This window comes from Hypanus sabinus, chromosome 22, assembly GCF_030144855.1.
Source record: "Hypanus sabinus isolate sHypSab1 chromosome 22, sHypSab1.hap1, whole genome shotgun sequence".
NCBI lineage: Eukaryota > Metazoa > Chordata > Chondrichthyes > Myliobatiformes > Dasyatidae > Hypanus > Hypanus sabinus.
The window spans coordinates 55512670-55537979 of record NC_082727.1 but is presented as its reverse complement, the minus strand read 5'-3'; the positions used below and the strand labels follow the sequence as shown (position 1 = coordinate 55537979).

Sequence of the window (25310 nt, the reverse complement as noted above, 5' to 3'; positions counted from 1 at the left end):
AATCCAAACATCTGAAATGCAAACAGACTTTGGAGTCCTTGTGCAAAACACCCTAAAGATTAACTTGTAGTAGAGTTGGTGGTGAGGAAGGCAAATGCAATGTTAACATTCATTTCAATAGGCCTATAGTATAAGAGCAGGGATGTGAGCTGAGGCTTTATAAGGCACTGGTGAGGCTTCACCTTGAATAAACAGTTCAGGCCGGTTCATTGGCTATATTTAAGAGCAAGTTAGATATGACCCTTGTGGCTAAAGGGATCAGGAGGTACGGAGAGAAAGCAGGTTCAGAGTTCTGAGTTGGATGATCAGCCATGACCATACTGAATGGCGGTGCAGGATCGTAGGGCCGAATGGCCTACTCCTGCACCTATTTTCTATGTTTTAATATTGTGGGCTCTTCATCTAAGAAAAGATGTCATGACATTGGAGAGGATTCAGGATGATTCTGGGAAAAGGGTTATCATATGAGGAACATTTGATGGTTCTAGGCCTGTATCTTCTGTAATTTAGGATGGTGGGGGGGGGAGGAATCTCATTGAAATCTTTTGAATGTGGAAAGCCCTAAACAGGGTAGATGTGGAAAGGATGTTTCCCATGGTGGGGGAGTCTAGGACAAGAGGGCACAGCCTCAGGATAGAGGGATATCCATTTAAAACAGAGATGCGGAGAAATTTCTTTAGCCAGAGGGTGGTGAATTTGTGGAATTTGTGACCCTAGGCAACTGTGGAGACCAGATTGTTGGGTGTGTTTAAGACAGAGATTGATAGGTTGTTGATTGGATGTGGCATCAAAGGTTATGAGGAGAAATCCGAAGAGTGGGGCTGAGGAGGGGATATTAAAAAAAAAGGATCAGCCGTTATTGAATGGCAGAGAAGACTCAATGAGCCAAATGGCCTAATTCTGCTCCTATGTCTTATGGACATATGGTCATATATGGTCTTCTGGTCATAATTCTTGCTTGTCAAAGGAGCTACCTTTGATTAGCAAAAGATGGTATATGATTTGTCATTTTCACTTCTCATTTTGTAGCTTGTTTCCTACCAATGTTCTGACCTACGTTTTGAATCTTCTGGGTGTTGTCACCTCATATCTACTGTGTTGCCCTTAAAAACACTTACTTTTACTTCAATGTGTGATATAAAGCTGGCTAAGCAATTTTTCCACTTGAAATCTTAGCTTATCACTCATTGTACTTTTAGCTTTTAAATCTCCAAACTAACTGTACTTTTACTCCCCCAGAATTTCTGATGTACGTAGGTATAATTGTAGCATGCATTTTACCTTCCCCATAACATCATCAACCTTCTAACATAAGCAGCATTACATATTAAAATATGAAGCTTAAACATGGAGTCAACTAAGCTGTAAAGACTAGATACAATATTAATACACAAGAATTCCTCTAATGAAGTTTGAAGCTACTAATTTGTTAGTGTAAAATTTGTTTATTTTTATACTTTATAGCACATTCTTTGTTCAATCTGTCAACTCTTACATCCATGGCAATTTAACAGGATCAGCAATTTAATAGTTTACAATTTGCAATATTATTTTTGAGAAGAGGACTACTTGTTGGCTCATGAAGGACTGTCAAATCAGAGCTCAATTCAAGACATAAGCATACACAAGTTGAAGAAAAGCAACATTTAAATACAGATGAGAATAATAATTTGGAGCAGGTAGTTATCTCAACGGAAAGAAATCATTCAAAAAGAATACCTGATAAAAGGTAGAAGCAAAATTACCAGCTGTCAACATAACACTGATTTTTACCCTTACTACATATGAATTGCATCCATAGAACAAGAAATAATGACAGCAGCAATTTAAAAAAATATATCAGGTAGATTAGTTTGATATGTATACACTTACCCAAATATTAAGTCAGTCTGAGGACAAAGTCTAAAACCTTGTTCCCAACTGAAGTTAAACAGATCTGCAGATGCACTTTTGCCTCCCTCCCTGCTTAAATAATAGAAATACACGTGCAATTTTTCAGTGCAATATTAAGTTTCTGAATCTAAAATGTTGATCGAGAATTTATTTGGTCTCTTGGCTTTGTTTGTTAAATTGCAAGCAAATGCAAAAGCATTTCATTACCAGTTTATCCTCCATAAAAATATTTATTTATTTTATTTAGAGCTACAGTACGGATTAAGACCTTCCAGCCCCTCGAGCTGCACCATTCTGCAAACCCCAATTAACTTCCGATTTAATCCTAGCCTAATCATGGGACAATTTACAATGACCAATTAATCTCCTAAACTGATACGCCTTTGGACTGTGGGAGGAAACCAGAGAACCCAGAGAAAGCCCAAGCATTCAATGGGGAGGACATACAGAAGGCTTACAGATGACGTCGGAATTGAACTCCAACGTCCCACAGTTCAAGAACATTGCTCTAACTGCTAAGCTACTGTGTCGTCTGACCTGAGGGTACAACACATGTTAATAAGGAAATACAGTGAAAATAAATAACTGAACACCTCACCTGACTGCAGAATAAATACCCAAAGACAGGAATGCATAATCTGGATCATAATAAAAGTACACCGAGGAGACACAATGAGGAAGAATATCAATTACTCCCACAGCAATAATCTTTCCATCCAACCAGTACTGTTGGTGAAATGATCCATAACCCGATTCAGGACCCTCAGGTGGATTCTCTGCCTAGAGAAGAAAAAATTTAATCAGGTTTGCCCAAACTATTTCATATATACCAAGTAAAATACTGAAATAATTCATTTTGTTAATTATGCCTTAACTGAGCTAATTATGTCATCTATAATTCCAATTCTGTATTTTTGTGTGTATGATATTCAATAATTTGAAAACTGGCTTATAAGAGTAACATTTTAAAGTTCAGAGGTTCATTTGTTATGAAAATATACAATTCTGAAATTCTTCAGTTCTCTGGGTAGCCATGAAACCAAGAAAGAAACGAAAGGCAGCACGACCATCAAATTCCTCCTCTTCACAGAAAAAAACAAGATCGGGCAAAAAACAGCATATTAAAAACTGTAAGACTGGAAAATAAAGTCCATAGACCAAGACCACATCCGAAATGCAGAAAAACCTGGGCAACACTCTGGGCACAGCGGCAGGCTTTCCCTGCTCTGGTACAGAGCAACTGGTCGCCATCTACATTCGCTTCGATGCTTCAATCTCCCTCATCACCTTCACCAGTAAACAATGGGAACTTTCATTGGCGAAACGGAGCCAAACATTGGCATGCGCCCTGTCCTGCACCCTGCTCGCTACAAGGTTTGCACACACTGCCTCTGCCTCCTGGAATGCTATCGGAGACTCCGAACAATCTCCAAACTTCCACATTCGCCTTGATGTTTCAATCACCTTCGTCACTTTAATTGGAAAACAATGGATGCTATAAACGGGAAAATGGGGTCAAACAGCTTGCACCTTGTCCTGGAGCCTTGTTGCCAAGAGGTGCACTCATGCTGCCTCTGTCGTCCGGAATCCTCTCAGAGACTGTAGAGTCTGAAGCACCCAAACAATCTCCAAACAGCAAAACAAGGGCTCTAACAGTTTCAGAATCACATTCAAGATAAGAAACCAACATAAGAGACACAAAAGAAGTGAAATACGTGTTTTCATGAACTATCCAGATGTTGACCAAACAAGCACTGTACATAGGTGCAATCTTGATCAGAAGTGACCAGTATTAGCACTTCCACATCAGGAAATGGCACGACTTTTCCTCATGTTTATCTTAACTTCTTTACAATATTTTTAGAACATTCTTAGAATATTAATCCATTTTAATCAATACTTTAAATGCATTTATTTTTCTCTGAGGGTGAAATATTGTGCAATAGCCTGAAGCAAGTCAAACCCACAACTTTGAGTTATTACATTTTATTGATGCAAGCTTTGACAGAGAATATTAATATGCCAATTCATTACAAGGAGTATCACAGCCAACTTTGATCTGTCCCTGATCTAACATGAGCTCCTTCCGATAGTTAAGATAACTATACTCAGCGAACACTGCATTCAGGATGTGGGGAAATAAGGGAATTTAAACAGGAAACATCACTGGTCAGAATGGCTGAATATCAATCCAAATACCTATTGATATGAAGGTAAACCTGAAAGATCTGTGTTCAATTATTCAATATTAATATTCACATTAAATAAATATTCATATTAAGTATTTTAAAAAGAAAATACTCCTGGTTGTTACTTATTCTCCATAAGTACAGTTCTCAATTTATCTTGCAATATGAAATGCAATTCTTCATACACTACAAATAGTCTATAATCAGCATATAGGACGGAGATTGAAAACCTGGCTGGATGGTACCACAACAACCACCTATCACTCAATGCTAGCAAAACCAAAGTGCTGATTATCGACTACAGGAGGAGGAAAACAGAGGTCCATGAGCCAGTCCTCATCAAGGGATCAGAGGCAGAGAGGGTCAATAACTTTAAATTCCTCGGCATTATCATTTCAGAGGATCTGTCCTGTGATCAGCAAGCAAGTGCAATTACAATGAAGACATGGCAGTGACTCTACTTCTTCAGAGATTTGCACAGATATGGCATGTCATCTAAAACTTTGCCAGACTTCTATAGATGTATAATGGAGAGTATCCTCATTGTTGGATCACAGCCTGGTAAGGAAACACTAATGCCATGAATGGAATATCCTACAAATAATAGCGCTTATAGCCCAGTCCCCACGATTGAGCATATCTACACAGAGTGCTATCAAAGGACAACAGCATCCATCATCATGGACACCCACCATCCAGGTCATGCTTTCTTCTCACCATTGCCATCAGGAAGTGGGTACTAGAGAGTTGGGTCCCACACTAGCAGGTTCAGGAACAATTATTACCCCTCAGTTTAAATGAGAATTAGACAAAGAATTAAAGACACCAACTGATGCACCAAGTCAATTTTTCCACTCTTCCAATTAAAGTTCTTGCTGCTGAATTACCCAAGAATTCTTTTATTCTTTTATAACAGAAGTAAAACCTGTGACTTATAGCTTTTTGCCCCTTTTCTGTAAACAGTATTGTTATATTTTTCATATTGATATAAGTTACTGAAGGTGTATGCAAGCTGTAAGATGAGCTTCAGCAGCAATCCACATCCACATTGAAACCCCTGCAAATTGATTCCCAACCTGACAAGCACCAAAAATAAATGATCAAAGTCAAACGTCACTCAATACCACTGTGTTCTTCAGTTCAATTTATTGAGTCACATGCACTTCGATTGAATTAATTTTGGAAGAAGTGTACATCCATTTTAGCAGAGGTAATGGAGGATGAATATCTACCCATTTATTTTTAAAATGTGATTTTTTTTTGGGTGGATTTGTACTTTTATAGATATCTTGTCTGATTAAACAAAGCTGTTGTATTATTGTTCCTGCTCCATCGAGGCTTTTCTCCCTTTGCTGCTGCTGGCAGATGCAGACTTTGCTAGTAATTGGCCCTCTAAGACCGATCACACTGAAGCTTTTAGAAAAAGTGAATACTAATCAAACTGCACAGAAAACAAATATACTAAAAGGGGTAAATGACCACAGAATGAAGCCGATTCATTCTTACCTCTGTTCCAGGCCTGATATTCTTAAGAATTGCATTATTTAACCAAAAACTAGCTTTTAAATATATGCATTTACAAGCAAAAATTTGTGACCAGTGGACTAAGACAGCAATACTGCCAAGCATACTATCTCCAACTTAAGAATGCTGTCACTATCAATGAAGTACTAGTGATGTTTATTTAAAATAAAAAGGGTAGTGCCATATTGGCATGGTACTTGCTTTAACCTGGTCCAAGCAACCACTGACCAAGTTATAATTTTCTTGCCAGTATTCCAGGACTGATGTAAATGGCACTGTAAAGCCAAAACAGCTCAGAATCAGTTAAAATCAATGTCTTTTAGCTATGCATCATTAGGTACGAGACTCTTTATCTTTTCAAAAGAACAAGCACAACAGTACAAATATTAGAATTGAATTCATAGTATAGGTCATAAAATACTCATAATTGCATACAAGGCTTTAACAAATCTTCAGAGGGTCTAACCCCACATCCCTAATAATGACCTTAGATCCACAAATATTAGTTTCCTTAATGTTCCTAGAGCCAAGCATATAAAAACTGGTAATGCAGCCTTTTGTTTTTAAGCACCAAAAATCTGGACTACTCTTCTGACTGAGTAGTACTGAGCAAGTACTGTGGAACGTTCCAAAACACTTCTAAAGACCAACTGTTTTGAAAAATTTGGCTGACTTATTGGATTTCCTAATGCCTGCTGATGTTGATTACATTTATATAATTTGGTATATTTGATTATATTTTATTTGATATAATGTTGGTCTTTACTTATGATTTTTAATTTTTGCATATATTTATGACCATATTGATTTATCTATAATCTATGTAAAGCACTTTGAGTCTGCATCTTAATGCATAACAAGTGCAATACAAATAGTTATATTATAAATAAATGACCTTGATGATAAGGTATCAGATGCTTTAAAAAGTGGGACATATTTTAAAAATGAACACATGAAATCCCACTCAGCAAGAATAGTTATAGAGTAACCATGGTGCTTCAAGGAAACCTTATTAAGAACATTAAAAAAGTAGTCATACAGAAATCTGTCCAAAGCCAATAAAAGTAACTGGCACTTCTATTATTTGTTAGACCATAAGATCTTAAGATATAGGAGCAGAAGCAGGTCATTTGGCACACCGAGTCTGCTCCGCCATTCAATTATGGGCTGATCCAAATCTTCCAGTCATCCCCACTCCCATATCTTCTCCCCATAACCTTTGAATCCCTGGCTAATCAAGAACCTATCTATTTCTGCCTTAAATGCACCCAATGACTTGGCCTCCAGAGCCGTTCATGGCAACAAATTCCACAGATTTACCACCCACTGACTGAAGTAATTTATCTGCTTCTCCGTTCAAAATGGATTTCTTTCAATTCTGAAGTCATGCCCTCTTGTCCTAGACTCCCCTACCATGGGAAATAACTGCCACATCTAATCTGTTCAGGCCTTTTAACGTTCAAAATGTTTCTATGAGATCCCTCCTCATTCTCTTAACTCCATGGATTACATCCCAAGAGCTGCAGACATTTCTCATACAGTAACCCTTTCACTCCTGGAATCATTCTTGTGAATCTTCTCTGAATCCTCTCCAAAGTCAGTATATACTTTCTAAAATAAGGAGCCCAAAACTGCACACAATACTCCAAGTGTGGTCTCACAAAGGTCTTATAGAGCCTCAACATCACATCCCTGCTCTTATATTCTCTACCTCTAGAAATGAATGCCAACACTGCATTCACCTTCTTCACCACCGACTCAACCTGGAGGTTAACCTTTAGGGTATCCTGCGCAAGGACTCCCAAGCCCCTTTGCATCTCTACATTTTGAATTCTCTCCCCATCTAAATAATAGTCTGCCCATTTATTTCTTCTGTCAAAGTGCATGACCATACACTTTCCAACATTGTATTTCATTTGACACTTCTTTGCCCATTCCCCTAAACTATCTAAGTCTCTCTGCAGGCACCCTGTTTCCTCAACACAACCCACTCCTCCACCTATCTTTGTATCATCGGCAAATTTAGCCACAAATCCATTAATCCCATGGTCCAAATCATTGACATAAATTGTAAAAAGCAGTGGTCCCAACATCGACCCTGTGGAACTCAACTGGTCACCGGCAGCCAGCCAGAATAGGATCCTTTTATTCCCACTCTCTGTTTTCTGATCAGCCAATGCACCACTCGTGTTAGTAACTCCCCTGTAATTTCATGGGCTCTTCTCTTCCTAAGCAGCTTCATGTATGGCACCTTGTCTAAGGCCTTCTGAAAATCCAAGTAAACCACATCTACTGCATTTCCTTTGTCTACCCTGCTTGTAATTTCCTCAAAAAATTGCAGTAGGTTCATCAGGCAGAATTTTCCTTTCAGGAAACTACGCTGGCTTTGGCCTATCTTGTCATGTACCTCCAGGTACTCTATAATCTCATGCCAAACAATCAATTCCAAGAACTTTCCAGCCACTGATGTCAGGCTATCGTTTCCTTTCTGCTGCCTCCTACCCTTCTTAAATAGCGGAGTAACTTTTGTAATTTTCCAGCATCCAAAGATTGTTTAAAATGAGAGAAAGTCAACTTGATTTGAGAGGAACATATATATTTCAAAATCAAAGGATAAGAACAAATGTAAAAAATCATTGTATTTCAGTCAGAGGGGTTATTCTATGGAACAGTTGTGAGAATTTAAAAACATGCACCACACTTAACAAGTTTAAAAAATAATTTAATTAACAAATATATACATGATTTAAAATGAATGGGAGTAATGTAAATAAGTGATACTTGGAATTGGATTTTGTGTTAAAAGATTATGAATTCTTTTGTTTTGATCTGATGATTGACACCAAATATGTTTTCGTATAAGAGGGGTAGGCATAATAAGCTGTAGCTTCAGCATACACCCTTTTGGTCTGTTTTAAAGATTTTTATCATTTAATTTTGTCTTATGAAATTATTGTTATGAAATCATCATTGAAAATGTTTTTTGTTATGTTTGTACTGACTAAAAAATAAAATTTCATTCATTCAGTCATTTTCTTCCATTTGAAAATTTCATCTTATTTGGAATATATCTGTCTTGCACTTCCCTCATTTTTCACAGAAATGCCAGCCATTGCTGCTCTGCTATCCTTCCTGCTAGTGTCTCTTTCCAGGCAACCTAGACCAGTTTCCCTCTCATACCATTGTAATTTCCTTTATTCCAGTGAAATACCAACACATTGGAACTTAGTTTCTCCTTCTCATATTTCAAAGTGAACTCGATCATATTGTGATCACTGTTCCCCAAGGGTTCCTTAACCTTAAGGGTCTCTTATCACCTCCAGATCATTGCACAACACCCAATCCGGCACAGCTGATTCCCTCGTGGGCTCAACAACAAGCTATTCTAAAAACCATGGCTCTCTCTTGAGGTCCAGTATTGACCAGGCTTTCCCAATCCACTTACATGTTAAAATCCCCAACGATTATCATGATATTGCCCTTTTCTATCTCCTGCTGTAAATTGTAATCCACATTCTGGCTGTTGTTTGGAGGCCTGCATACAACTTCCATTAGAGGTCCTTTTACTCTTGCCATTTCTTAACTCAACCCATGGAGACTCTACACCTTCTGATCAAATGTCATCCCTTTCTAATAATTTAATATTATTTCCTATACATAGGGCCACATCACCCTCTCTGCCTACTAACCTATCTTTTCAATACACCGTATATCCTTGGATGTTCAGCTCCCAATGGCAGCCATCCTTTAGCCATGTTTCAGAGATGGCCACAACATCATACTTGCCAATCTGTAGCTGAATTTCAAGATCGACCGTTTTATTTCTTATGCTGTGTGCATTCAAATATAACACTTTTAGTCCAGTATTTGTTGATTTGTTTTAACTGCAGCATGCCTCTATTGCCCTGTAACGCATCCCACTGGCCGATTATGCCTCATCTCGTGCCTGTCCTTTCTATCATCTCTGTTGCACACTATCGTTGATTTATTTCTGTTCTTCCCTTCCTCAGTCCTATCACTTCGGTTCCCATCCCCTGCCAAATTCCAGGTAGTCCCCATGTTACAAACGTCCGACTTACAGACAACTTGCACTTACGAACTGAGGAAGGAGAACACTGTCCGCCATTTTAAGTCGTTGCAGTTGACACTGTGTTGAGTGTTTAACTTAGTATTTTGGCTTAAATTTTAATGAGTTCAATCCAGTGACAGACCGCTCCTGTGCTGGGTTGAAGTCAAGCGTGCAACTCGACCTCGTAAAAAAAAAAACACTGCCACCTCCAGTTTAAGTTCCCACGTGGAATATTGTGGAGGATCAAATACCCAAACCCAGCACAGCCCCCACTTGTCCCATTTAACCTGTCTCAGTGCGGTAGACTTTCGAACTTGAGGAATTCAGTGTGGTGGTCCTTAAGACTCGACAGCCGGCGGAGGTTGGAACCCACTGCCCGCAGTGTTTCTGTTCCGTTGATGGGAAGCAATCGCGATTGAAAATAAAGTGGAAATAATAGAGCGTTTGGAAAGAGTTGAAACGCCATCAGTCATTGGAGAAGCGTTAGGCTACAGTTGGTCAACGATTGGAACAATTTAAAGGTTAAAGTGAGACTAATGGAGCATGTGAAAGGCCCTGCCCTGATGAAAGCTACAATTATTACTCAGCAAAGCAGTGGTTTAATTATTGGAATACATATGTTTCTTAAGTGTTTTATATGCATAGAAACGTACAATATATACTATATACTAAGACAAACGTTTGACTAACTGACACTAAATAATACGGGATGTACTTGTTCCGACTTACGTACAAATCCGACTTAAAGATGGACTCAGGAACGGAACTCATATGTAACCCGGGAACTGCCTGTAGTTTAAACTCTCCCTAACAGCTCTATTAAACCCACCTGCTAGGATATTGAACCCCTTTGGGTTTAGTTGTAACCTGTCCTTTTTGTAACAAATGTACTAAAACAAAAGAGCCAGTGAAGTACAAAGACCACTTAATGTCTTGTGTCAAGAAGGTAGAGTACAAAACATATAAAGCTCTCTTCTCCAATGCAATTTCTTCTAAATTGCAAGTGAGGGCTCACTCTAGTGGCACTCAATTTACCCACTAGTTTGGAGAAATGTGTTTTACGAGCAAAATCTCGAGCTTTACAAATTATAAAATACAAAATGCTTCATTTTAAACTAATCACACTGGTGCTTTTAGTGTGAGAGTGTGCATTTACTCTTTGAACATTAAGTATAATAATGCAGAAGGCAAATAAATCAAAGGTGTTACTGGTGCCAGATATAGAAAATAATGGGGGAGAAAATCACTGAAAATTACAAAGCATAGTAAATTCCAGTTCTTATTGAGTCAGGATTTAACAAAGAAAATAAAATTAAACTGCCTCAAAAGTTTCATGTTGCTGCTCTAAGTACTTTTCCATTTTAGTTAATAAAAACATATAGACTGAAGTACATATATGTCACCATATACTACCCTGAGATTCAATTTTCTTGTAGGCATTCACAGTAGAACAAAGAAATACAACGTAATCAATGAAAAGCTACACACATCGACTAACGAACAGCCATTCAAAATGGCATCAGTGCTATGCAGCAATGTTTTTTGGGCAGCTCACCAAACTACTAGATATATACATATCGATTATGCACAGCTAATCTATACCACTCTATTGTCGTGATTTTTGTTCACTCATTTCTGTTGTAAGCAATATAAATATGACCATTCCCTAATTGTTCTTGAAAAAGTAGGGCCAAAATGGTTTTAGGGACCAAGACGGAACATGTGATGAAAGCATTTCCAGGATAAGGTAGAAAGTTCTAAATACTTACTTTACTTTATTGTCACCAAACAATTGATATTAGAGCGTACAATCATCACAGTGATATTTGTTTCTGCCCTTTGCGCTCCCTGAAGTACAAATTGAAGTAAATATAATAAAAATTTTAATTATAAATCATAATTAGAAAATAGAAAAGGGAAAGTAAGGTAGTGCAAGTTAGGTCCAGATATTTGGAAGGTACGGCCCAGATCTGGGTCAGGATCTGTTCAGCAGTCTTATCACAGTTGGAAAGAAGCTGTTTCCTAAATCTGGCTGTACAAATCCGACTGTCCCAAATATTGGATTACTTTATTTCATTGTCGAGTCAATTTGGAATGCAACTTCTTGGCAACGTGACAAAGTACTATCTGATGAGCTGGATGATAGGTGTCACAGTGCATTGACAAATTATTACAGTGCATTTCGCTGATGGCATAAACTGCAGTCACAGTGCCTTTGTGATGGTGGTGGGAGGGGGGGGTCAATGTTTGGACTGGCATCTGAAGGTGGCAATTATGTCAGCTACTTTTAATAATGTTAAGTTTCTTGAGTATTGATAGAACTACACACGCAGTTAAACAGAGCATATTCCATTACACATGACACAAATTGCAGATGTTTTAAAGGCTTCAAGGAGTCAGGAGCTATGTCAGTTTTCATGACTAACTAGAATCAGATGTGCTCCTGTAGACAGAGTATTGATGTAGACGGTCCATTTAGTTTTTGATCAAAGGTGAGTCCAAAAATGGGGAGATATTGATTGTCAACTTCAAGTTTGTGATTCAACCGTACATGAATACTCATGAATATAGCCAAAAGAAACTGCTTTACTCTGGCCCAAAGTGCAAAACACAGTACCAACAGCAACACATAGCACAAGGCACATGTAAGATAGCAAGCTCAAATAAGATATCAGTAAAATAGTTACGCAAGAAATATGTGCTCCAAAACCCCGAGACCATGAATATTGCTGCAATCTGTAGTTGAACACAATACAGCTTGTCTTCTGCCAAGCAAACACTTGAAGCAGCACCAACTTCAGTTTAGATACCACGTCAAACCGCCTCTGATGGAGTTCACCGACTCTGCCACCTCTCTCCTGGGCGGCTGTAAACAGGCGACACCACAACTTCAGGCCTAGTTCTCGCTGTGTCCAAGGCGACACAGCTACCCCACCGACCGCCCATGCTGTCTACCAATAGATCAGTGAATCAGACTTGTAGCATTCCACATCAATAATATCCATCAGGGTCCTGTGACCACAAGAAAAGTGACTGAGACAAGCACTGAATGTTAGACTGCACATCAATTCCTCCAATGGCTGGCTCTCTGATGCAGGCAGCAGAATCCACACCGAGTCTAGCTCCTGAGGCACAATGTTACTTATCTGCTCCAGCTAGAATATCTCCTGTGCTGTAAGAGGGATGTGGATTGCAATGTTACCCGAAGAATTAAGAATGGGTCTGACGTCATCTGCAAAAAAACTGGTAACTCTGACATGGTGGAATGGTACTTGATTAATGTGGGGAAACTATTCTTTTTAATTGTTTCTCTTAATGATGACTGGCAAAGTTAAATCTTATTGAAAATGTCACAAATCAAGTTCACACTAGATGCTATATAATACCAATTTCTATCTCCATTATTTTGGTTTATTTTTAATATGCTTGGTTTATAGAAATAATATACCTTTTAATATTGAAAATTACTGTGATTCCATTGAAACTTTTATTCAGAAGTTATCTTCGAGGTAAGACTTTAAATCAGGGAGCTTGATAATCAGCATTCTGCTCAAATGCAAGCCTCTTCTCAAACTTTGGCAAAGCTCAAAAGGCCAGATAAAATCACAGCTAGAGTGCTCAACTAATCAAGCTGTTCCACTACTGCTACAACCACATTATCATCAGTGGTCCCTTTGTCTCAAAACACCCAGTAAACCAAAGCTTGAGGAATGTTACATAATTCTACAATGTCTTTGATTTCGCCATGTCTGCTGCTTGCAATATCAAATCAATCTATCAACTGTGAACTGCTCTCCACTGGTACATCCCTGAAACTGGTAGCTGCAGAATAACCCAGGCTTAGATGAGATTGTAAGTGGTAGTACAGTAAAGCACAACGGGTGACCCCCATATAACAGCCATTTGGGCAACATAAATTCATCCTCATTCATAAATCATTTCTGAAAATCTGGATAATGAAGTCATTACCAGCTCTATCATAAAATCCTGTATTTAGACATGAACTAATTATCATGACTATATAGTATTAGTATTTGCAGGACCCTTAACTCTTTCAGGCCTGTACATCGATTTCAGTGGCCGACATGATGCAAATTTTTGTGCCCGGTGACAGCAGATTTCATCCTTGAAGTCTTGATTCCAGTGATTCTGTTTCTGTGTTTGGCAAACCCAAGTCTCCGACCAGCTCTTTTAACCCAGATTGAGTTATCAGATGAGGCTTACTTAACGCAAAGGGTTCAAAATCTGTATCAGTATCATTTTCCATTCCTGGCTGTGCATCATGACATCTTCATCAGCCTCCTCTAGATTCTAATGGCTTTGGCACTGGAAGACTAGCACCATGCAGTCTCATGACTGAAGGGAGATAGGGATATTCAATGGTTTTTCTGTTTCTAGCAGAGAAACCAGACACCACTGGTCAAACCAAAATGGCAGTCTGTCAATGATCCTTCTGCTCTCGCCATATCATCGGGACCGTGAACAGCACTGAGATCCGAGTATCTTTGAGCCAAGCTTTAAAATTGGCTGCGCAAGTTGCAAGGAGCCAAGGCTGTGTCTTGGTCACCAATTTTACATCTGAAGTAGGGCTCATCGGCTTTCTTAATAACAGGAGTTAAGATCCTTCTTTGAGCTTTAAGTATATACTTGCCACAAATACAACAAAGTATTGCAGCTGTTGTAACACATGAAAGACATTTTGCTATCACAAATACAATTATTTTATGAGTACACTCAATATGCTATGCGTGCAGAGAATGCACATCAGCGTGATCAAAGTGATCACATATAATCACAATGCTTAGAATGGTGTAGGTAATGATTTTTATAGCCTTTCTAAAACCTGTCCTGCCAAGTAGCATCTGCCTTGCCTAAGCAAAATAGCTTACAAGGTGGGCAACATTTTAATTGACTTGAATTAGGAATTAAAATAAATGCAGGGGAATTAAAAATAAATGGTGTGTGATAGGGAAATTTAATGGTGATTTTCATGATTAGCAGTCTAAAATCCATAAACTTACATTCAAGAGTAATCAGGAAGCAAAATCTTTATTGTCCAGTATCACTGGACAAGTTTCCCCAGAATCAGATTTTCTGATTTTGAAACACAATGCCCAGTGTAGTAACTTGCCATGCATAAACTGAGCAAAACTTTTTATTTATGTTATCACAGTGACTAAACTTCAAAAGTACTTCAATGCTGATAAATTTCATGAAAGTGACGCAAAGTGTAATATACAATTTAAAATTTTTATTTTTCTTTCTTTCCTGAAGGGACATGACAATTTTGTGACGTTTGATTTCACAGTGTCAACACTGCAACTTGTTTTTTGCCACATGCAAATACCATGACTTGCGTAAGGATTCTAAATGCCAAATAAATAGCTACAGTTAATAAATTTCTAGTTGACTACTCTCAAACTAATTGAAAAATATCGATTCTGTGAAAGAAAAAGAAATGCAAACTATGGAAAAGTAAAGGGAGCTTGTAGCTGGCAAAGTTGTACAAGACAATTTAGTTTTAATCATTAATCAATCAGTATACCATGGTGGCTATTGTGGCAAAAAGGAAATAAAACTAGAACAATTGAGGAACCTTGGCAAAATATCAGTGTAAAAATAAAACGAGCCTTTAACCTTTACTGACTGCTTCATACTTTTTCAGCAAGTGCTAAGTGTCAACACTGACAGCCAAACTGGTATGAAATATTTCACTTCACAAAATATATTTTTTCACAACAGTACCTCTTCCAAATGAACTTTTGAAAGCAGTTTCTTTATCCTACCTCAATATATTTACAATGATAAAAAGAATTATGAACTATCCATTATCTAGTAATCTAAACTTACAATATTCATAGTCTGAGATGGTTTCAACATAAACAAATTTGTCTTCAAAGCATATTTTAAAAAAAGCTTTCAATCATATCCTTTTAGAAACTGCGTCCTGTTGTAACATGGAGAAATAGAACTAGAAATGCAAACTTTTGTTGGCCCCTGGAGCAACATAAAACAGCTGATGCATGGAGAGTCATGGGCGCTGTGCTTGGGGGGTGACAGGGAGAGGAAGCAATGCCTATTTCTTTCTCAAAGTTCAATAGTTGCTGTATTTCAATGAATTAGACACCACTGAACTGGCCTTCAACAAGGCAAAGATGTAGAAACCATGTGGGTAGAATTAAGAAACTGCAAGATTAAAAAGAACCATGACAGGAGTTAAGTACAGGCTTCTGAACAGTAGCCAGGTTGTGGGGTACAAATTACAATGGGATACAGAGAAGGCATGTAAAATGGGCAATGTTACAATGGACATAAGCAATTTCAATGCAAAAGTAAATTGTTAAAGTCACTTTGATACTGGATAGCAAAAGAAGTAATTTGTAAATGCTATGTGATGGCTTTTATGTTTGAGCCCACTATAGAAAAGGCAATTCTGGGTGTTATGTTATGTTATGAAAGCAGATTTGAATTGGGAGCTTAAGGTAAAGGAATCCTTAGCAGACAGTGATCATAATATGAAATCATAATACACCCTGCAGTTTGAGAGGGAGAAACTAAAATCAGATATACCAGTATTACAGTGGAAGAAAGGGAATTAGAGAAGCATGAGGCAGGAGCAGGTCAAAGTAGATTGGGAAGGAACAACAGCAGGGATAACAGTACAGCAGCAAAGGATGAAGATTCTCAGAGTAATTCGGAAGGCACAGAATCAGTTCATCCCAAAGATGCATTCTAAAGGGACGCAGCAAAGGAAGTCAAATACAACATAAAAGCAAAAGAGAGAACATATAATATAGAAAATATTAGAGGGAAAGCCTAATGATTGGGAAAGTTTTAAAAACCAACAAAAGGCATCTTAAAAAAAACTAACAGAAAAGATGAAATATGAAAGTAAGCAAGCCAATATAAAAGATGATACCAAAGGCTTTTCAGATTATATATATATATATATATATATATATATATATATATATATATATATATATATATATAAAGTAAAAGAAGCAAGAATAGATATCGGACCACGAGAAAATGATGCTTGAGAGGTAGAATGGTGTCTTAAAACAGCAAGCAAACAGAATTAGTATTCTGCATCAGTCTTACCATGGAAGACACCAGCAGTAGGCCATAAATTAGATAGTGTCGGGGGCAGAATTAAGAGCAGTCGCTATTAATAAGGAGAAGGTGCTATGGAAGCTAAAAAGTCTGAAGGTAGTTAAGTCACTGGATCAGATTGACTATACCCTAGGGTTCCGAAAGAGGCAGCTGAAGAGATTGTGGAGGCATTAGTAATGACCTTTCAAGAATCCCTAGATTCTGGAATGGTTCCAGAGGACTGGAAAATTGAAAATGTCATTCTACTCTTTAAGGAAGGGAAGGAGGCAAAATACAGGAAATTATAGGCTAGATAGCCTGAATTCAGTGGTTAAGAGTCCATTATTAAGGATGAGGTTTTTGGGTACTTCAATATACATGATCAAATAGGCAAAATCAGCATGGTTTCCTCAAGGGAAATTTTGCCTGACAAACTTGTTTGAATTTTTTGAGAGGATAGACAAAGCAGTGTCAGTAAATATTGTGTACTTAGACTTTCAGAAGCCATTGTCAAGATGCTCCTAAACAAGATAACAGCTCATGGCATTACAGGAAAGTTACTAACATGGAGAGAAAATCGGCTAACTGGCAGAAGAGAAAGAGTGGAATAAAGGGGGCCTTTTCTGGTTGGCTACCAGTCACTAGTGGTGTTCTGTAAGGATCACTGTTGGGACCACTGTTTTTCAGATACCAAGTGATCAGGATGGCAAAATTGATGACTTTTTTGCTAAATTTGAAGATGACACAAAGATAGGTGAAGAAACAGGAAGTCTGCAGAAGGACTTAATTTAGGAGAATTGGCAAAGAAGTGGCAGATGGAATACAGTATAGAAAAAAGTATATTTATGCACTTTGGTTAAAGGAATGAAAATAAAGGAAGGCAATGTTAGCATTTATTTTGAGAATAAAAAGCAAGGATGTAATGTTGAAGCTTTACAAGGTGTTGGTCAGACAGCACTTGGAATGTCTTGAGCAGCTTTAGGCCCAATATCCAAGGAAGGATGTACTGGCTTTGGAGAAGGTCCAGAGGAGAATGATCCACAGAATGAAAGGGTTAACAATGGGTCTGAACCTGTAATGACTGGAGTTTAGAAGAATAAGAGGGAATCTCATTGAAACTCACCAAATATTAAGGAGCCTGGATAAAGTGGACAAGGATCAGATATTTCCAACAGTGGAGAGTCTAGCTTTAGAGGGCACAGCTTCAGAATAGAAGGATATCCCTTTCAAATAGATACAGGAGGAATTTCTTTAGCCAGAGGGCGGTGATTCTTTGGAATTCTGAATTTAGATTTCTGTGGAGGCCAAGTCTTTGGGTATATTTAAATCAACAGGTTGACTGACACTCTTACTAGTTAAGAACCTATCGACCTTAAGAACCTTAGGATAAGGCAGGAGAACGGAGTTGAGAGAGTAGAATCCATCACAGACACCACCATCCAGTTAACGCTCTCTTCTTGCTGCAGCCATCAGGAAGAAGGTACAGGAGCCTCAGGACTCACACTGTCAGGTTCAGGAACAGTTATTACTCTTCAACCAACAGGCTTTTGAATCAGTGGGAATAAGTTCATTCAACCACATTTGCCCCATCACTGAACTGTACCTACAATCTATAGACTCACTTTCAAGGACTATTCATCTCATGTTCTTGATAATTATTGCTTCTTTTTTATTTTTTCTCTTTTGTATTTGCACAGTTCGTTGATTTTTTTCGAAATCGACTGTCCACCATGTTAGGTGTGGTCTTTCATTGATTCTAATATGGTTCTTGGACTTACTGAGTATTCTTGCAATAAAATGATTCTCATGGCTGTATATTGTGACATATTGTACTTTAATAATAAATTTACTTTGAACTTGAACTTTGAAATCAGCCATGATCGAATGGCCTAATTTTGCTCTTTTGTCTTATGGCCTTAAATCACTAGAATCTAACAGATTTGGAGAGTTTTCTCAAGTCAGAAAGAAATTTCTGTCCCCAATGACCTACCCTTCATTGTGAAACTTGTGAATCCTGGTTCTAAACTCTTCCAACAAGGGACATATGCTTTGTAAACCAAATATAACTCATCTTCATTTTCATCTATAATAACTTGTGTATAGGTAGTACCTTTAGATGTACAGAGAACAGAATAGTCGAAAGCAATATTTGGTAGTAATATTTTGCAGATGCTGGAAATCTAAGCAACATACACAATATGCTGTTAGAACCCAGCAGGCCAGGCAGCATCTATGGAAAACACTGGAGAAAAAAAGATGAGAAATCAGAGTAAGAAGGTGGGGGAGGGGAGTAGGAAGCAGGTGGTAATAGGTGAAATCGGGGAGGGAGAGGTGAAGTAAAGAGCTGGGAAAAAAAAGATACAGGGATGTAGAGCTGAAACCTGATAGGAGAGGACAGAAGGCCATGACAGAAAGAAAAAGGAGAGGAGCACCAGAGGGAGGTGATGGGCAGGTAAGAAGATAAGTTGAGAGGGGGAAATGGGAATGGGGAATGGTGAAGGAGAGGTGGGGGGGGGGGGGGCATTACCGGAAGTTCAAGAAATCGATGTTCACGCCATCAGGTTGGAGGCTACCCAGATGGAATACAAGGTGTTGCTCCTCCAACCTAACCATGGCCGTATTACGGAAGTACAGAAGGCAATGAACTGACATGTTGGAATGGGAAGTGGAATTAAAATGGATGGGCACTGGCAGATCCTGGTTTTTTAGGGGGACGGAGCGTAGGTGTTTGGCAAAGCGGTCTTCCAGTCTACATCGAGTCTCACCGATATACAGGAGGACGCACCAAGGAGCACTGGGTACAGTAGATAACCCCAACAGAGTCACAGGTAAAGTATCGTCTCACCTGGAAGGGCTGTTTAGGGCCCTGAAAGGTAGTGAATAAGGAGGTGGAGATGGCAGAAGTTATGGAGAATTATGTGTTGGACGCAAAGGCTGATGGAGTGATAGGTGAGGGCAAGAGGAACCCAATCCCTGCTGAGGTGGCGAGAGGATGGAATGAGGGCAGAAATGGAAGAGATGCAGTTGACAGCAGCGTTGATAGTGGAGAAAGGGAAGCCCCTTTCTTTGAAGGAGGACATCTTAGTTCTGAAATGAAAAGCATCATCCTGAGCGCAGATGTGGAGGGAAAGGAATTGAGAGAAGGGGATGGCAATTTTACAAGTAATTGGATGGGAAGAGGTATAGTCCAGGTAGTTGTAAGAGTCAGCACCTAACAAAATAGATAGTTGGCATTTCAGGCTGAGACCCTTTTTCAGGACTAAGAAGTGGGAAGATGCCAGAATAAAAAGGTGGGGTGGGAGGGGAAGAAGGCTAGCTGGAAGGTAATAGGTGAAGCCAGGCGGATGGGAAAGGTTAAGGGATAGAGAAGAAGGAATCTGATAGGAGAGGAGAGTGGGCCATAGGAGAAAGGCAGGGAGGAGAGGACCCAGGAGAAAGTAATAGGCAGGTGAGAATAGGTTTCTACCCATTTCAAATTGGCAACTATTATACCAGTGCCCAAAAAAAGTGTGAGCTGCCTTAACAGCCATCCTCGAGTAGCACTCAGATCTAAGGTGATGAATTGCTTTGAGAGGTTGGTCAAGGTTAGAATCAAATCCCACCTCAGCAAGCACCTGGACCCAATACAATCTCAATGGCTCTTCACACAGCCTTAGATCATCTGGACAATGTAAACACCCATGTTAGGATGATGTTCATTGACTACAGCTCAGCAGTTAATACCATCATTCCTACAGTCATGATCGCTAAGCTACAGAACCTGGGCCTCCATAGCTTCCTCTGCAATTGGATCCTCGACTTCTGAATCAGAGACCACAATCTGTGTAGATTAGTAACAACATCTCCTCCTCGGTGACACTGGCACACCACGGGGATGAGTGCTTAGCCTACTGCTCTACTCTCTCTGAGTAGCGACTGAGTAGCTAGGCAGAGCTCAAATGCCATCTATAAATTTGCTGATGATACAACCATTGTTGGCAGGATCTCAGATGGAGACGAAAGGGTGTACAGGAGCGAGATATACCAGCTAGTTGAGTGTCACAGCAACAACCTTGCACAAAATATCAGTAAGGCGAAAGAGCTGATTGTGGACTTCAGAAAGGGCAAGACAAAGGAACACCAACCAATCCTAATAGGGAATCAAAAGTGGAGAGAGTGAGCAATTTCAAGTTCCTGTGTGTCAATATCTCTGGTGCCAACATATTGATGCAGCTACAAAGAAGGCAAGACAGTGGCTATATTTCATTGAGAGTTTGAGATTTGGTTTATCACCTGAAGCACTCAAAAACTTCTACAGATGCACTATGGAGAACATTCTGACAGGCTGCATTACTGTCCGGTATGGAGGAGGCTACTGCACAGGATCAAAAGAAGCTACAGAAAGTTGTAATATTAGTCAGCTTGATCATGGGTACTAGTCTCTAGTATCCAAGACTTCTTCAAGGGGTGCTACCTCACTTTTAAAAATTATTATTTCTGTTTTTGCACTACTATTTTTAATTTAACTATTTAATATACATACGGTAATCTATTTTTTATATTTATCATGAATTGCATTGTATTGCTGCCACTAAGTTAACAAATCTCACAACATATGCCAGTGCTATTATACCTGATTCTGATCAGGGTGGGGGTGACAAGTTACTATGTTAAGAGATTACCTGAGTGCATTTATTTATTAAGTATGACTTCAAATTTGATACATAAACAAATGTAGTGAAGTTTCTGCAACATTATTTATACAATTCAATCCTGATTCATCACTTACTGTGTAAGTATCTGTATTTTCATAAAGAGAACTAAAACAAATGAAAATCAAAATACGCGCTTGCATGTTGGATTGCACACAATAACGACTTTTCGCAAGTGGACAGAAATGGAGCTACTAACATTTCAATTTCTGATTTTACTTCATCTATGTCATGATCCACACAGCAAAAGGAAATAAATACAGTAACTGAAATATTTACTATCACCAATTCTTCTTGGGTCTCCAAGAAAACTGGCCTCAGTTTTCACCCAGAATACTGTAAGTGACACATGAAACCATATAGTATAACCAGGGATCACAGTGGAGAGATTAAGTGGAAAAAACTGTAGAACAAAAGTGTGAAAGAGATTTAAAAAAAAAGTGATGCAGAATCGTTTGCAGATAAGGATAAATATTTGACCACCCTGCTACAGGAATGTTATTAAGCTGGAAAGAGTACAGAGATTTGAGGATGTTTCTGAACTCAAGGAACTATATAATGGCAAGAAGTTGAGCACACTTTATTCAATGAAGGATTGGAGAATGAAGGGAGGTAAATCCAGTCTTTTTGCCAAAGTTGGAGAATAAGGAACTGGAGGGCACAGGTTTAGGGCAAGAGGGGAGAGATTTAACAGAAATCAGAGGGGCAAATTTTTCACCCAGAGGTAGCCTGTTTATGAAATGAGCTGCGGAAATGGTTAAGCTGGTACATTAACAATACTTCAAATACACTTGAATAGATAGGAAAAGTTTGGAGCAGGGGTTCCCAACCTGGAATCCACAGACCCCCTGCTTAATGGTATTGGTCCATGGCATAAAAAAGGTTGGAAGCCCCTGGTTTAGAGTGTTATGGCCAAGTAATAGGCAAATATGATTGGCTGCCATGGGTGTTGTGGTTGGCATGAATCAGTTGAGTCAAAGGGCCTAGTTCCATGCTCTATCACCTTTGTCATATTTCTTCCAGATACAAACAGTTCTCGACACCCAAAGTCAGAATACGTTCACATACAGCTGAGGCACATTAATTACTTCAGTCATCTTAAATCTCATTTGATTTAGTAACAGTGATGCATTTTATATTTAATCAAATCAATGTAAACAATTTCAATCATTTAATTGTATATACAAGCTGAAAGTCATAGAGCAAAATCTCAGTATATGAAACCAGTCAAATATTGCATTATATTTCACAGCAATCAATACTAGTAAAAACATACTGTGACAGAAACCAAATTAACTATTAATGCCAGTTCAATTTCCTTCGCCTGATAAATCCACATAACAAATTGTTTAAAAAAGTTCAGTCAATTTATTATCAAAGTACATACATGACAACACATACAACCCTGAGTTTCATTTTCTTGTGGACATACTTGGTAAATCCAAGAATTGTAATAGAATCAGTGAAAAACAGCACCCAACAGGACAGTCAAATGACCTATGTACAAAAGTCAACTGTGCAAATGAAAAGGAGAAAATAATAATAATAAATTTCGAGAACATGGTGATGAAGGTTGTAAAAACAGTTCGGTGATGGGACAAGTGAAGTTGAATGAAGTTATCCCCATTGGTTCAGCAGCCTGATGGTTGAGGGATAATAACCGTTTCTGAAGCTGGTGGTGTGAGTCCTGAGGCTCCTGTACCTTCTTCCTGATGGCAACAATGAGAAGAGAGCATGACCTGGGTGGTGGGGGTCCCTGATGGTGGATGCTGCTTTCTTGCAACAGTGCTCCATGTATGTGCTCAATGGTGGGAAGGGCTTTACCCGTGTTGCATTGGGCCATACGCTCTACTTTTTGTAGGATTTTTCATTCCAGGGCATTGGTGCGGCCTTGCCAGGCTTTGATGTAATCAGTCAATAAACTCTCCACCACACAGTTTGTTGAAGTTTTAAATATCATGCTGAATCTTTGCAAACTCCCAAGGAAGTAGAGGAGCTGCCATGCTTTCTTCATAATTGCACTTACACGCTGGTCCCAGGACAGGTCTTCTGAGATGATAATAACGAGGCATTTAAAGTTGCTAACCCCTCTCCATCTCTGATCCCCCAATGAGGACTGGCTCATGGACCTCTGGTTTCCTCGTCCTGAAGTCAATTGTCAGCTCCTTGCTCTTGTTGACATTGAGAGCTAGTTGTTGTGGCACCACTCAGCCAGATTTTCTGTCTCCCTCCTATATACTACATATTGATTCATGACCTCATTTGATTCAGCCAATGACAGTATCGTCAGCAAATTTAAATATAGAATTGGAGCTGTGCTTAGCCACATTCATAAGTGTAAAGCGAGTAGAGCAGCGGTTAGCACATGGCCTTGTAGTGTACCTGTACTAATGGAGATTGTGCAAGAGATGCCATTGCCAATCTGAATTGACTGGGGTCTGTTAGTGATGGAATTGAGGATCCAATTGCACAATGATGTATTGAGGCCGAGGTCTCGACATTTATTGATTAGTTTTGAAGGGATGATAGCACTGAATGCTGAGTTGTAGTCAATAAAGAACATCCTGATGTCTACATCTTTGCCATCTACATGTTTCAGTGTTGACTGAAGAGCCAATGAAATAGTATCTGCTGTGGACCTGTTATGCTGGTGGGCAAATTGGAGCAGATCCAAGTCACTTGTGAGACAGAAATTGATGTTTCATCAATAAACCTCTCAAAATACTTCACAGTGGTTCCAAGTGCTACTGAATAATCATTGAGGCAGGATACCACGTTCTTCTTAGGCACCGGTATAATTAAAGCCTGCTCGGAACAGGTAGGTACCTCAGATTGTCCAAGTGAGAGGTAAAAGAAATCAATGAACATTCAAGCACAGGTCTTTACTACTCAGCCAGGTACCCAATCTAGGCCTAATGTTTTCCATGAGTTTACCCTTCTGAAAGATGCTCTCACATTGGCCTCAGAGACCGAAATCACACGATCATAGAGAGCTGTGGGAGTTCGTGAAGATTCCTCCATGTATTGATGGTCAAAGTGAGCATAAAAGGCATTGAGCTCTCCTGGGAGTTATCACCAGTGTCACTTGATTTCACACTGTAAGAGGTAATAGCATTCAAGCCCTGCCCCAGTGATTCACATTCAGTCTGGCATTACCAATTTGTCCTTGAGACGGCTTTCCAGAGATCATTCCTGGACCTCTTGCATCCTACTTAGTCGGCAGATCTGAATGCTTCTGATTTGGCCTTCAGCAGATTGCAGACCTTATGGTTCATCCAGATCCATGGTTCATCAAAAGAAACTGAGCTCACATCTTAAATTTTCAGCAATGTAGTATCTTATTCTAAAGCAATAAATGGCAGATACCTAGCTTTGCTTCTGCATCTCAAATTACAAAAAAAAATTCAAAACATACCAATGAATCTAATGTGGTTCTTACCTGGAGTGGAGACTGACAAAGGAATCGTGTATACTACGTTGAGATAAATCGACATTCATTGCATGAAAAAAGAAAAAAAATATTATGGCCTTAATAAAGATAACACAGTAATCATGTAGATAACCATAATTAAAATATATAAAACAATTTTGTTCTATTATAAATACAATTTATCAGTTCTTGTAACTTATTACATATAACATCACAACTGTTATGAAGATTAAATATACAAAGTTTATTTATTACATAGAATGTTCACTCCTTATATCGAATTTATCTATTCAGCAGTTTTACCTGTATTCACATCACTACCCAACCCACCAAGAATGGATTAGAAAGAATAAAGCCAGATCAACTGAAGTTATCTTTTGTGATGAAAGCTTCAATTTAAAGATAGTTTTTAATACTTA

At 38.8% G+C, this 25310-nt stretch overlaps 1 protein-coding gene across 8 annotated transcripts in view; it reads right to left on the bottom strand.

Moving 5' to 3' along the window:
- Positions 1 to 25310, bottom strand: part of LOC132379637 (arginyl-tRNA--protein transferase 1) — a 153458-nt gene that overhangs the window by 77044 nt on the left and 51104 nt on the right. For 5 of the 8 annotated variants that reach the window (XM_059947802.1, XM_059947797.1, XM_059947795.1 and 2 more), the window contains 2 exons: positions 24901 to 24933; positions 2492 to 2673 (listed from right to left, as the gene is read on the bottom strand). In XM_059947802.1, coding sequence (XP_059803785.1) covers positions 2492 to 2673; positions 24901 to 24933 — 215 coding nt within the window. The remainder of the gene's footprint in view (positions 1 to 2491; positions 2674 to 24900; positions 24934 to 25310) is intronic. The other 3 variants (XM_059947800.1, XM_059947801.1, XM_059947798.1) reach the window with 2 other exon arrangements.